Source organism: Ambystoma mexicanum, chromosome 13 (assembly GCF_040938575.1).
Source record: "Ambystoma mexicanum isolate Mex_15411 chromosome 13, UKY_AmexF1_1, whole genome shotgun sequence".
In the NCBI taxonomy this organism is placed as follows: Eukaryota; Metazoa; Chordata; class Amphibia; order Caudata; family Ambystomatidae; genus Ambystoma; species Ambystoma mexicanum.
In genome coordinates this window covers 757,108,759-757,123,083 of record NC_090938.1, presented here as the reverse complement: position 1 = coordinate 757,123,083, position 14,325 = coordinate 757,108,759, and the positions used below count along the sequence as shown (strand labels likewise).

The following is a 14,325-nucleotide window of genomic DNA, read 5'->3' as shown; positions in this document are numbered from 1 at the left end:
CTGCTCTAAACCAAATACAGTGGAATCACAGAAACATTTAACATTAGAATGCAATGGCCTAACAGACTAAAGAGAAATGTCTGGGAGAAATTGCAAAAACTTACTTCAAATAGAGAAGTAGCGATATGGTGGCATGCTTTTATTGAAGGCGAGAAAATAACTATTAACATGGCCCTGTAAGAATATATATATAGCGTTTTACAAAAATGTAATGGCATACTTTTTATTGCAAATTGCAGTGGCATTTTTGTTGCTAGCAGTAATATGGCACATACATATATTTTTGTGTTGCCAGTATAACATGTGAATATGTTGGTGGCATGCAAGGTACAGAATTCAGAACACAGCAAAGCCCAATGTGAAACTGCAAAAAATGAAGTGCACACATTTTTTTTCTGTGATGCCTTATATACGAGAATATTTGAAATATTTGCAAGGAACTTTGGGTTGGTCACCCTGCGTTACCTGGGGGCAACCAGACGTGGACTCCCTGCTCACTGTGCTCAGAGAGGCAAAGCTTAACCTCACTGATGAGGCCCAACAAGGCTGAAACACGTCTATGGGGTTGCTTTTGGTACTCTTGTTCAGAGAGGAATTGCCATAGCATTTCTGTGCTGGACTGCCCATGTGGGCGGGACAAAGACTGATATGCAAATGAATATTTCCCCATCTGTGAAAGGTACTGCAAACTCATCTCAGAGCAGGTTATCATGCCTTGTTCTTTCTAGAGAGGAGTGCCTGCTACCTTTTTTGAAATATTATATACAAGACTACATTAATCATAACTGACTAACTTAATTAATATTACTAAACACTAATTCAAACTAACATTATAATGTAGTCTCGTGTGCAAAATGAGGTGAAAATATATATTTTGGTGACACTGCTATAATGCAGTTTAAATGAACACTGGCATTTTTTTTCTTCTTTTTCTTCTGTGTTAACTTTTGGAGAGCAGAGTACTGCAAAGTATGCGCAGCAGGAAATTGAAACAGTTGCTCAGAGAGCAAGGATTTCATTGTTAGAAAAATTAAGGGTGGCGCAGAAAACATGCTTTTGACCAGATTGGAAGAAAGTGTCTGCAGACATGCCACGTAAATAAAGTAGGAAGGCTCAGAGTTTTGCTAATGGCAAAACTTGCAGAGAGGAGTTAGTGGAGACTGGACTGTGAAGACAGACTAGTTCCAAGGGTTCATTGAGCGCTGGCTTGAGAAGATATCTCGCCGGCACTCCCCACATACACACAAGATTACAGGAGCCGTCCATGCTGATACTGGGCCTGCATTTGCTAAAGTAGCAAGGTCACACTCGGAACTTCAAAGGAACACTTTTGGTAAAATATGTACAAGTGAGGACACTGAAATGACGCATGGATGACAGTTTTAGTACAGGGCAGAAAGGCAGGGAAGTCAATACATGTTTATTTTAAAAGATCTGCTTGTTCCATTTTGTTTTCTCTTTGTATTCCAGATGACGATGCAATGTATTCATGGTAAGAATTAATGATTGTGAATTATAGTTGTATATAATATGAGTATATAAAAACAAATGGTATTTTGTTGTCATTTTTACATCTGTGAATTTATTTATATACATATAAAGGATACAGTACAGGGGACGTTCATTTCTCTTCAGTAGTGCATTTGTCAATTTACTATTGCAGGTAAAAAAAACAACCCAGAAGGAACTAATAATATTCAGTGACACAAAAAAGTTTGTGTGCGAGTGTGTGCCTTAATTGCATGCTGATTGGAAGGAGTCTGATAATATATAGATTGCTGGACGTACATGAGCCGGTAATACCCAAGGGCGCATAGATTGCTGGATGTAGATAAGCCAGTGTTACCAACCACAAACTGTAGATGGTGCTCTGAATAAAATGATTGGGTCCCAACATTACATAGGTCTGGGGCTGTCTACAGACAACTAAGAGGTATCGTAATAGAAAGGGTTTGTTTTATGATGGGGTTATAGTATAAGGGAGAAAACCATGCTCACCACCAAATACTGCAAAATAATATGCCGCTAAAATTACCACCAATATAAGCTAACAAGGTATGGTCACTAAAATAATATGAGGCCAAACCAAATCTATATGCAAGACTAATTTACCACCAAATTACTCCCAATATCTTTACGGTAAGAACATACCGCCAAACCCCAAATTTACCCAATAAGACAAAATCTCCTACAGCCCTGGTTAGACTGTTCACTGTGATTAAGAAAATTGAGGAACTCAAGAGAAAAAAAAAGACTGACTAAGGAACGAGGAAAGAAACTAAGTAAGCTTGTAAAATGAGGTGTGGTGTGTAGGTTTTCTGGTCTTGTTTTTAAGTTAAGCAAAAGATTTTATTTTAGGTTTATATTGGCTTAAGGTTTTCAATTTGTTAAACCGAATGAGGTAAAATAAAAATACATTTTAAAAATATGATTCTGCACATGATTGCACAACATATACTGACTTGTAGGACATTCCCTATTCCCTACGTTAAAGAAAATGCTCTCGAAAAGGGTGCGGGGGGGCATTTTCTTTGACGGTTCTTTAAAAATTGACCGAACAACTGGTGAAAGGCACACCAGATCAGCAGTAGTAAAGCTGAAACGTGAGGGTGAATTTGAAGTAGTAAAAAGTGCAAGATTGCCTTTGCATTGTTCAGCACAGGCTACAGAGTTAGTGGTGCTTATCGCTGCACTTCAAAGATATGAGGAAGTGGCAGTGTACCATGACTCCGCCTATGTGACGTCAACTGTACATGCAGGTTTGTCATGCTGGAAAAGGAGGGGCTTCCTCTCGGCAGACCGCACACCGGCACAATATGCGTCCCTATTGGATAAGATTATTGCGGCACTAAGACTCCCATTGGCCATCGCTGTCGTGAAATGCATAGCCCACACTAAAAGAACAGACATGATTTAATGCAGTAACAAAGCCGCAGATAAAGAAGCCAAAAAGGCAGCATATTTCTCAAATAATTCTGATTTTGAAGTAAAAATTACAGTTACTCACCATAGTCACTAGAGTACTCAGTCCATTGTCCCATTTCCTCCATCCTTGTGGGTGTCCCCCCCCAAACATGGGGATAACAGAACATTGACAGCAAAAAAATGTAGCTTCCCCTTTATATTTGGTATAGCGTGCAGGGGTGTGGCCTCAGGTGTGAGAACACTCCCCCACCGGCGCATCACCTCAGTCCCCTTTGAACATCAGACGCTTAGATACTTTGCCCATTATATATTCACCATTGGCATACTAGCGGGGGAAGGCGGGTGGGACCTATGGAGGAAACGGGACTAAGAGTACTCTAGTCACTACGGTGAGTGACTACTCATACATCCCGTCCCCTTTCCTCCATCCTTGTGGGTTATGCCATCGAACAAGAACATAGCATAGAGCTGTGAAACTGTGCATATCTAGGATGAAGCAAAAAGGTTCTTCAGAACCACCTGAACAACTCTGCTTCACATCTGGAGCTGTTGTCAAATTAGTAGTGCTTAAAGTTTGACAGAGTGGCCCAATTAGCCGCCTTGCTGATGACATCCCAAGAAGCAAGTCTGAAATGCGACAGCTGTGACTGCATTGCCATGAATTCAATCGGGAACAGGTCTGCCCAAGGGCGTGTAGGCCTCCAAAATAGCCTGAAACATTCAATAGGTGATGGAAGCCTTGGAAGCCTGAAAGCTGAGGGAGGATCCCCCAAAAATCACGACAATGCCTCAGACTTCCTGAAAGAAGTTGTCAGAGATGAGGTCCAAGGAATGCAAAGCCCTCTGTCTCGGACAGCAGGTTCGAGAACAACACCGGCAGACAGATCTCTTGATTTAGATTGAATGGAGAGACCACCTTGAGCATGAAGTTTGGGTGAATGCGCAAGATGCCCTTGTTGTGAAACATGGTGAAGGACTTCCACAAAGACAGCGCCTGCAGCTCACTATTCCTGCGCACTGAGGTTACACCCATCAAGAAGACTGATTTTAGTGTCACCAATCCGATGTCCACAGAGGCCACTGGCTCGAAAGGTTACCTTACCTTGATTAGGTTTTGGCTAACCTGTCTTCCCTGTTCACTGCAACAGGGTGAACTCCCAAAATGCTGCCACCAGAGCAGATTTTGGAAATCCATCTCAACAATCATAGGCACATGTCCTTTTGATGCTGCGTCTGTGACCGGTTGCTCCTAGCATGTCCATAGACAATAGCTTGGCTTCTGTGACTGTTCAGAAAGATTTTCTGTTTGCAGCTCCCCCCACCCAATTGACAAAGGATCCCTCTAACTTTTGCTGAGTTGATTTCTGTCTTAACTTAAGTCTTTTTGGTTCACTTCCCTTGCTTACCACATCTGATTTGGGGGCACTGGTCAGCCCCCAAGGATAGCAGTCCAAGTGAAAGGTCTCCCTTTGCGAGAACTTTTTTTTTTTTAACCAGCATAAATTTCTAGTCAAGCGTAGCAGGAACATTTGGTATCCTTTTAGTAAAATGTGTTACTTTTTGATGTGTTCAAGGATAGTGGCAGAAGATGTTTTCAAGTGTTTTCAGTTTTTCTTGCATGTACTTTTATATTTTACTGCATGCCACCATTTTGAGTACAATATACTCATAATGGCAAAGACACAGGTTTTTTCCGACCCATCTTTTGGCTATCTTGTCCTTTTGGCCTTCTTCCTGCCCCAACATATCTGGAAGATATAAGGTCGACTGTTTCCCAGGAAAACCCTAGAGTTTTATGGGCAAAGCAGCAGTGTGAACTTCTAGTGCTAATCCACACTGCAGCCAGGGGTAACTCTGTTGCTGGGAAGGAGAATATCTGGCTAGCAAACGGAATGGTCCAAGGGCTGTTAGAGCACTTCCAGTGGCTGTATGGTCAAGCAAGGGTGAGGACTGGTTGCTCCCACCACTGCAGGGGTCTAAGGATCGATAAAGGTTTTCTTGGAATCTGCCATGAGACCGGGCTTTGCGGGCAAAGTAAAGAAAGGGCTGCTGGCGATCTTCCAATTCTGGGTCTTCAGTGAACTGCTTTGCTTCATTGGGGTCTTAGCTCCAACAATGTGGAGAGTGGCAAAGGTTTTCCTCTTATCCAGGAGGCCGGCTGGAGATGGCCCAACCGCATCGCTGGCAAGGATCTGCAACATACAAAGCAAAGAGTTCCCTCTAAACCCACTAAAGTGCTCTCTTTTTCATTCCGACAACAGGTTTCAAATATAACGCTAAGTGTGATTTACTAAGCTTTCAACTTCCTTTAACTTTAATTTCTCATAGTCATTGCTGTGTCTTTTCTCAGTCTTTATCGCTGCATAAAAGGCAGTGCATAAAAAGACCTATTGTTTTTTAGCCAATGCATTTCGGATACAGAACTGTCTTCAGGGCTAAACACTATCCATTATAAAAAAAAAACCTCAAAATCATTTAAAGTGAAAAAAAAAATTCACAAACAAAAAAAGTGGAAGAGAAAATGATGTAACTGGTTAGCATACAGTGAAAATCATTGAATAGATATATCATATATGAATGCTTATTTTTACCTTAATAGGTTAAATGATGTTCATATAACTAAAATGGAAAGGAAACAAACAATAGTACATGCGTCTACAGATTCACAACTTAATAGTAATACATAGCCGATATGTTAGCAAAAGTATCAATCAGTATCTGAGTTTTTGGGCCATCTGGTGATAAATGACAGATAATGTCATCATTAATTACAACACAGCCTTTAACCGGTTATAGGTGACTTGGAAGACTCAGGTACTGGTTGCTACTTTTGCTAACATATCAGCTATGAATCTGTACGCACATGTACTATTGTTGCTTTCCCTTCCATTTTAGTTATATGAACATCATTTAACCTATTAAGGTAAAACTATGCATTCAAAGATAGATGATAATCTATGTAATGAAATTCACCATATGCTAACCAGTTATATTGTTTTCTCTTCCCCTTTTTTTGTTTCTGAATTGTTTTTCTTAATTGTTGTGTGTAACTGTTTTGCACTTGAAATGATTTGGGGTTTGTTAGATAGGATAGTGTTTAGCCCGGAAGACCACTGTATACGAAATGCATTGGCTAAAAAACACTAGGTCTCTTTGTGCACTGCCTTTTATGGAGCAATGAAAAGTCAAGACATAATGACTACTTTGAGAAATTAAATTTAAAAAAGTTGAAAGCTTTGTAAATCACCTCTAGAGTTGTATTTAAAACTTGTTGACAGAGGATGAAAAAGAGCATGGTGGACTCAGAGGGTACTCTGAACCATTTGCTTTGTATTATTGATACACTTGTGCCAGAGGGCTTTTGACCTAGGTGCTCCTTAAACTTAATTAACAAATGTAATTATCAATTGAGAATGCTTTACCATATTTTAAGAGCGGTGCCCACCCCAATCCCACATTCAAGTATCTGCAACATTCAAACTGGAAGGGGCTATCCAATGCTGGACAGCCTTGTGCCATAGCATCTGGGATGTGGAAAGGGTCAAGACAGACCCAGCCCCCCACACACAGATTACCACTTTACCCATAAAAGCTGGAGCTTTCCACAGGAAAGGGCTTACCACGTATGGAAAATCCTGCCAATGCAGGGCAGGAAGCATGCCAAAAGACAAGCTGGCCAAAGCACCTGTGAAAATCTTATGGCACAGCTATTTTATAGCATGTGGTGCTGTATATGGCTTTAATCAGTAAAAGTACACAAGACTTCAAAAAAGATAACACTGTAAAAGTGTCCGCTGCCACCAATCCACCCTGTACACTTCATGGAAGTAGCTAAAAACCAAGGCTACAGGGACAAAGTGTCCCTGCCACACTTCACTGAAGGAGACGTGTGCAAGAATAATAAACCAACTTTACAATGGAGAACAGAGCTCTCCTGCACGTATAGCCATAGGGACTGATCTGTGCCCGCAAAACAGACAAGCCTAACAAGGCCAGTAGAGCAACAATGCTTCACTTACCTTCAAAAAAAGGAATGCTTCAAAACAATAGCAAAAAGAATAGTCACAATACTAGATGTCCTCCTTTATGACTATGTACTCAGACTTTAGAGCTGTAGAAACTACTAGAGCTTAATTTAAAACATACTTGTTTCAATTTGTTATGCAATGTTGATGTAAATGTTTTTTTCACTTCATGAGTAGTACAGCAACACATTTCTATGAATCCAAGTGCTGAAGTTAAATAAATTATGCATACATGCAACATTTGTACTATAATATATCAGGGGGTGGGGTGCTGTCTAAATGCAACACATTGGATTGGTATACATATGGATTTAACTAAACCACCAAACTACATATGGAGACAACCTGTGCTATGTTCAGTTTATTACGAAAATCTGCAGGAGTAAGCATCCATCTGACCTACCTGCCACTCCCAAACACAGAACTAGCTAAACGCAAAGCACACTTTGAGTCCATGAAGTGTTGAGCTCTTACCAGACGGATGAACTCCCGGCTGAAAATAATCCATGGGTGAACGGCTTTGCATCATTCTTGGGTCCATGTATGGAGGAATCATCATCCAGCGCGGATCAAAATTCATGTGAGCCATGGATGGAGGAGGGGGGCGTCCGATGGAGCCAGGGTAGACTGGTTTCTGCTGTTGCGAGGGTAGCTGCTGAGGAGGAAGAGCCTGGGACTGCTGTGCATGTCCAGCTGACGCCAAAGTCAGCACTTGCTGCTGCTGCGACGCTGGAAGGCTGTTCATGACTGGCTGGCTGAGCTGCTGCTGCCATTGCTGCTGCTTAAGCAACTGCTCCTGAATGTCCACAAAGAAACTGGCATGAATATGTAGGTACACAAATGGAACAATTCTTTCATTCATGATAAAATGCACTGTTCAATTCTAAAATTGACAACTAGCTTATGCAAACATGTACAGAAATAAAATACCATAATGATTAGCTTTTAAATATCAGTTCTATAAAAAGATTGGGAGATCCATATGGAGCATACCACAGAATAGAGGCAATTTGAACAAAGTGGCATATGTTTAGGTGAAATAGGTACTGCTGCACACCTAAACCTCTTTTCTGGATCATAAATGGGATTCTAAGGGCTCTTAATTCTCCAAATGACATTTCTGCACTTGCCCTAAGCTAAGCATTGCCAATTACATCTGCAAATAGGTGTATTTTGCTACCTAGTGGTCGTACTGCATGCTTTTACCTTTTAGTAAAGCTTAGAGTTCACATTTCGCTAGGTACTGGGACAAATCAAGGGTATTTGTCCATTCCGTTTGGTTCTTTATATTGTAATGTGCTCCAAACCCAGAGGTAACTGCACAGTTTACAAGGATATGCAGTTTCTTGGCGTTAGGGAGAATTCTCAAAAATGTGCAAATTCCCTCCACCTTTGCTGGATTCTGAGGACTTGATTTTTTTAACCTGGAGAGAGTGAGACCCTTTTTCCCCCCACTCTCTCATGTATTTTAATGCACTTTTATACACTTTCTTTTGGTTATGGAGTCTAACAAACTCCATAGGCATCATCTTTTACAATTGTGTCCCAAAGCACCTTCAGTGCAGTGACGCAGGGAAGTCTTCCAGATTTCCCAAGGTTTAAATACCTTATCTGGGATAGGCTACTGTTTCCCAGAGAAGTAAAGTGAATTTGACTTTACTTAGCATTGTAACTTTCTAGACCCAGCACACACTATCTTACACTAGAGTGCTGAGGGGGTTACTTAGTATCCCCTTTCTTTAGCTTCTTATGTAACATTTTATGTTACCCTTTCCTCACTGAATGGCTGATGGCAGTGGTTTTGTTTTTAACCACTGTGGTTTGCATTTACCGCTACCGTTCGTGGCTCCAGTAAAGCAACTCTGGGAGCCATCTTTTTCAAAATGGCGCAGAGCCATCTTTGATAAAATGGCCCCTGGTCTTTTTTCGCCATGTCTTTGTGGACAGGTCCTTCTAGAGAGTTTCTCTGCACGCCAAACCAGGTTTGGTCTGTTAACTTTGCATTTGGCAGGATTTGAGTGAAAACCGCCTCAGGCTCCAGAGTGTCTGGGGTAGGCAGGAAGTGAGGGAGGTGCCTGAAACTCCCTGTGCTTAGTCTCCTAGGATACCCAAATGCACTCTGTGGTGATTGGCTGGCCGACTGTCCGGCAAGGACAGCTACCCTGCTGCGTGAGTAACAGCTAGGCTGGAGTGAATGGGAGAGTACTGAATAAAAGGCACATCTTTTGGCTTTGAAGGCGGAGTCGACCACTGGACGAAGGAACGGAAGAAGAGCTTGAGAGGATGCATGCTGCAACTCCTGGACCGTGGGTTTGCCCGGTGAAGCCCTGGTTCGTTTCGACAGAGAAGCCCTGCAAGGATGACTTCTCCCTTTGAGTTGTTGGGACCAATCAACTCCACAGTAAGCCACCTGGACATCCATCTCGGAGCTGGTTGAATTTCCTCAGAGTTGCTGCAGGAAACCTAATAGCCAGGGAGAGGAACACCAGATTGTGTGCGTTGCTTTTAAGCTGGCCTGAACCTTTTGGAAGATCCTCCGGACTCCCACTAAGCAGGACTGACCAAGCCGGAGACCCCCTCAACAGAGTGCGGGACCCCAGAAGCAAGGAAAGTCCATCTAGACCGTGTTGTTGCTATTTGCAGTAGCCGCAAGATGATGAAACATGAAACAGGCAATGAAAGTAAAGTTTGAAGGTTTTGACAGTCCCAGTGCATTGCAGGAGTCCCCCGATGTACTCCCTCTTGGCCCCACAACTGAGGCCCAGGAACAATGAGATCTGCAGAGCTGCACAGGAACAAATGTCATCTGCTGCATCTTTTCTTCATTTTTAAAGGTACTGTAAAACATGTCTAAGAGAACTTACCCGTTACTGTGGAAGTGCTTGTAATTTCTGCAACTCAACTCTAATCAGCTTGTGGCTCTACATTTGATTCTTCTTTTTTATCAAAGACTCCTAAGAACTTGTGCTAAGACTTTTCCAGTTACTTACCTGAAGTGCTGCATCCTATACAGAGACGTATGCCTATTGACTTTGGTTTAGCCTATTGAATTGTATGACTCTAAGAGGATCTTAAAGTATTTGCCCTGCTTAAGAATATTGGTGATCTTTTGTGTACTAATAATCTTTGCCTTTCACCAACTTTTAAGAGTGTTCTGAATGCCAACAGTAAGATATTAATGTCCCCTGCACCCATGTTATTGAAGTCACCTGTGGGTGTAGGTTGTGTCTGTGGGCCACCCCCAAAGGGTCTTGTCTGATTCAGAAACTCAGAGTGTACAGTATTGAAGTGTAGTTGTGTGTTACTAGTATATTGCTCCCTTCCAAAGAAGGCTTTATAACTGACTGAAATTAATAATTGTTTATGCAAGAAACATTGGGTGTAAGTTTGACTACCTGTAACTGTACATCTTTGTGTAACTCCTCTACAGCTCAGATTTCCCCTCTTGAGATAAGTCTTGCTGCTCAATACGCTACCAAAACTGTGTAATACAAGCTTATACCAAAGGTTGGGTTGCCTATACCTGTAGTCATAGTTGCTTGTAGTGTTCCCAGAGGGTACTGCATTCAAACTTTGCCTAAGTTCACTTGGTTAAACAAGAGGCAATACAATACTGAAGAGGTTGCATAAAGATCATATTTACACAGATGGGAATATACATATGATACATGTTGTGGTTCCTGATAGGAGTACAGAACGGGGACTGTTAGAGGCATTTGTAAGTTGAGGAAGCTGTTTTTAATTGAATTCCCTCATTGATCGAGAGGCAGTTGTCGTCTAGTCCGATACCAGGGATGTGTTGCCTTCTGGAGATACCAAGGGCAGTTCTAAGGGCATTGTTTTGCAAATTCTGGAGTTTGTTTGTGATGTATTTGCTAGCGCCTAGGTATAGTGCATTACAGTAGTCCATTTTGGACAATACTAATGCTCTGGCCAGCGTGGTGCTACGTTTGGTGGAGAAGGGTTTGCAGGCGTGGATCAGATTTCAGGTATATGCTGTTGTGGATGCTGTAGCACTGACCTGTTTGCGCAGACTCAGGGAGGAGTCTAGGTAAAAACCTAATGTTTTTACCGCTTTAGCCACCTTAATGTCATTGCCATCTATGTTGAAGGAGAGGTATTGGTTACTAATTTTTTTCAGATTGGCTGGTGTGGCTAAAAGGAGTAGTTTGGTCTTATCATTTAGGCATAGGCCGTGAGCGGCCATCCAGGCCTGAATGATGAGGTAGATCTTGTTGATAAGATTGCTCATCTGGCCGCCTTAATTTTGCCACCACTTGCCCACGTTCTAATCCGCACACCCACACTGAGATGCAGCCAGGCGCCGGCACTGCTAAAATGGCCACTGCAGTTTTGATTACAGGTTGCTAAGCAACCGCTCCTCCTGGATCAGCCATCCGATTGGTTGCTACGTTCCTCCTTCCTGCATCGCCCCTACTGGAAGGCGAGAGCCAGCCATTGCAGGGAGGGCCGTGCAGACAGGGTCAGGGCTGTCTGCCTGTCTGCCTGTCTGCCTGTCTGTCTGTCTGTCTGTGGTGGGCCGCCGACGCCCTGCCCTTTTGAGGCACAGTACTGTGAGAGTAATCATCAATTGTTACATAGGTATTCCGAGAATATTGCTGCTTTCGTTTCAAAGTTTATTCATATAAATCCCTGTAGATCTAGTGACTATCTCTACGTGGAGCCTACACAACTTGTTCATGTTACAGACTTTATTTCATGCTCTTCATTACAGTACTCTGCCTTTACCCTACAATTTCCTATATTTTATTTATTGCATGTGGATATACGCCCAAACCCTTCGGTATCACGGCGTAATTACATATATCTTCATTAGCAAGTTAAGGTTACATACATCTTTGTTGATGGCTGAGTACATATCTTAGTTATCATGACAGGGTTACGTACATTTTAGCTGCAGCAGTATAACAGGCATATAGTCAATTATATACCATAGCAATGATCTAGTTTTGCTAGGTTATTTCAGTCTAGGGTAAGAAGTGTATGAAAGAGTATTAGTACTTGTTGAACAACCAGGTTTTGAGTTGTTTTTTTAACTTGGGTAGCGATGTTTCATTGGATAGGTGGGATGGGAGAGAGTTCCAGATACGGGGATGCTGCGATGGTGAAGCTAGAATTACCTGCTCTTGTGGTGGTGAAGCGGGGAATGTGCAATTGGATATTTGCGTTGGATCTAAGGGATCTTGATGTGGATTTGCGTGCAATGCAATTGTTGATAGGTAGGGACCGTGTCTGATAGGCATTTGTGTGTGATGGCGAGTGTCTTATGGAGGATTCTGGACTGCACTTGGAGCCAGTGTGCCTCCCTTCTGTGTTGTGAGATGTGGTCTCTTCTTTTGATGCCCAGAGCTGCTCTGAGGGCTTTGTTTTGTAGGAGCTGGAGTTTAGTTAGATTTTTTTTTGGAGGTGCCTAGCAGTAAAATGTTACAGTAAACTATTTTTGTTAGGATGAGGGCTCTAGCAAGTGTCAAGCAGTTGTCAAGAGATCGGAGAGGCCTGCTAAGTGTGGCAGCGTAGGCTGTTGAGGAAGCGAAGGCGTTAATATGATTGTTCATGGTGAGATTCGAATCGAGGTATACTCCGTGTTTTGACTTTATGGGAGATGTTGATGCGTGTGGTGTCTATCATTACGGAGGTGTAGTCTGTGTGGAGTTTGCTGAGTTTGTTGGGGGCGCCAACTATAAGGATCTCAGTTTTGTCTCCATTGAGACAGAGGCTGTTAAAAGCCATCCAGCTTTGGATGTGTGAGTAAATTGTGTTAATGGGGGCCGTGTCTGGATCCAGGTTACCTGTGATGGGGATGAGGATCTGTGCGTCATCAGCGAAGTTTGTGTAGATTACTCCCACGGCATCTAATGCTGCGAAGAGTAACTTGGTTTAAGCCGTGCATAGGGTGGGGGAGAAGCAGGATCCTTGTGGTATACCTAGTGATACAGGGATGGAATCTGCTGCAACTTCCCCTAGGGATACTCTTGAGGTGCGGTCAGACAAGAAGGATTTTATCCAAGTGGTTGCCTTGTGGGAGAAGTGGAAATTAGTGGATAGAGTTTGGCAGAGTTTGTCATGGTCGACCAAGTCGAAAGCCGCCGATAGGTCTAGGAGTAAGAGGATACATAGTTTTCCGGAGTCCCTGATGGCATCCATCTGGTTTTTGAGGTCTAGTAGGGCGGTCTCTATACTGTGGTTGGGGTGGAAACCTGATGGTCTTTCCCCTAATAAGTGATTCTGTTCAAGGTGGTGGTGTAGTTGGGTGTAAGCTATTTTGTCCATGATTTTTAGGAGGAAAGGTACTGTTCTGGGCCTGTAGTTAGTAGGGACCGTGGGGTCTAGGGAAGGTTTTTTCAGTAGTGGTGTGACCCAGGCTGCTTTCATGGAAGCTGGTATTATGCTGGAAGTGAAGTATTCATTCACGAAATTGGTGATGGTGGGTGCTAGTATGGTGGCGCATTCTTTGACTACCTTAGCTGGGGCGCTGTCGCCTTTGCAGTTCGAGGGCTTGAGGGGTGCTATTGTTTTAAGGACTTGTTCAGTGGCGACTTGTGTAAGTGGAATTCCGGTACATCAGGGCTGGTGGTGACAGTCAAGGGGGGGTGGGGGGGGCGTGGTGGTAAGATCTAGTAGGTTTTTTTGTTAGGCTATTTTATTTTGGAGAGTGGTCACTGAGTGATAAGACATCCTGAATAGTGGTACACCAAGCTTTGCTTGGAACTATGGTGTTGGAGGGGAGAATGGGTTCTTCTAATTCTTTGATAATAGTAAATCATTCTTTAGTGTTGGAGGCTGAGGATGCTATGTGGTCATTCAATGATTCAGCTTTGTGGGAAAGTACACTGAGTTTGTGGGCTTTGGCTAGTTTTTGTAGTTTGGTTTGTAGGTCAGGTGAGTTATTTTTTCTAGTTAGGTGTTCTAAAGCTCTTTTTTCTAAGTTCTATGAGTTCATTATTAAACCAAGGGGCGCTGCGTTTAGTTTTGGGCACTTTGGCTTTGAGCGGTACTACTTCATCAACCGCAGATTTTAAGCATTGGTGATAGTGTTTAGCAATACTGTCTGGGGTGGTATTGGCCTGAGGTTTGACGTTAAGTAGTTTGTTAAGTACTGGGTTTAAATTTTCCACGGTGAGCTTACGCATATTTCTGACCTGTATGGGTGGTACTTTGCAACTTGTGGGTTTGTGGTCAATATCTATCTTTATTGTGAATTTAATTAGGCAATGATCAGTCCAATGTAATTGGAGGATGTCTGATATAGTTAACTATAGTTGACTATTTGGGAGAATTTGTCACGCCTCCGCCAGTCCGCAGGTCTCACTGGCGTCTTTGGAAGGCTTGGCGCCGCCATTCGAATTTTCCGTTC

At 42.7% G+C, this 14,325-nt stretch overlaps 1 protein-coding gene across 8 annotated transcripts in view; it reads right to left on the bottom strand.

Annotated features, from left to right (window-relative positions):
* Positions 1-14,325, bottom strand: part of PRRC2A (proline rich coiled-coil 2A) — a 2,343,739-nt gene that overhangs the window by 1,159,637 nt on the left and 1,169,777 nt on the right. For all 8 annotated transcript variants that reach the window (XM_069635075.1, XM_069635076.1, XM_069635077.1 and 5 more), the window contains exon 14: positions 7,425-7,746. In XM_069635075.1, coding sequence (XP_069491176.1) covers positions 7,425-7,746 — 322 coding nt within the window. The remainder of the gene's footprint in view (positions 1-7,424; positions 7,747-14,325) is intronic.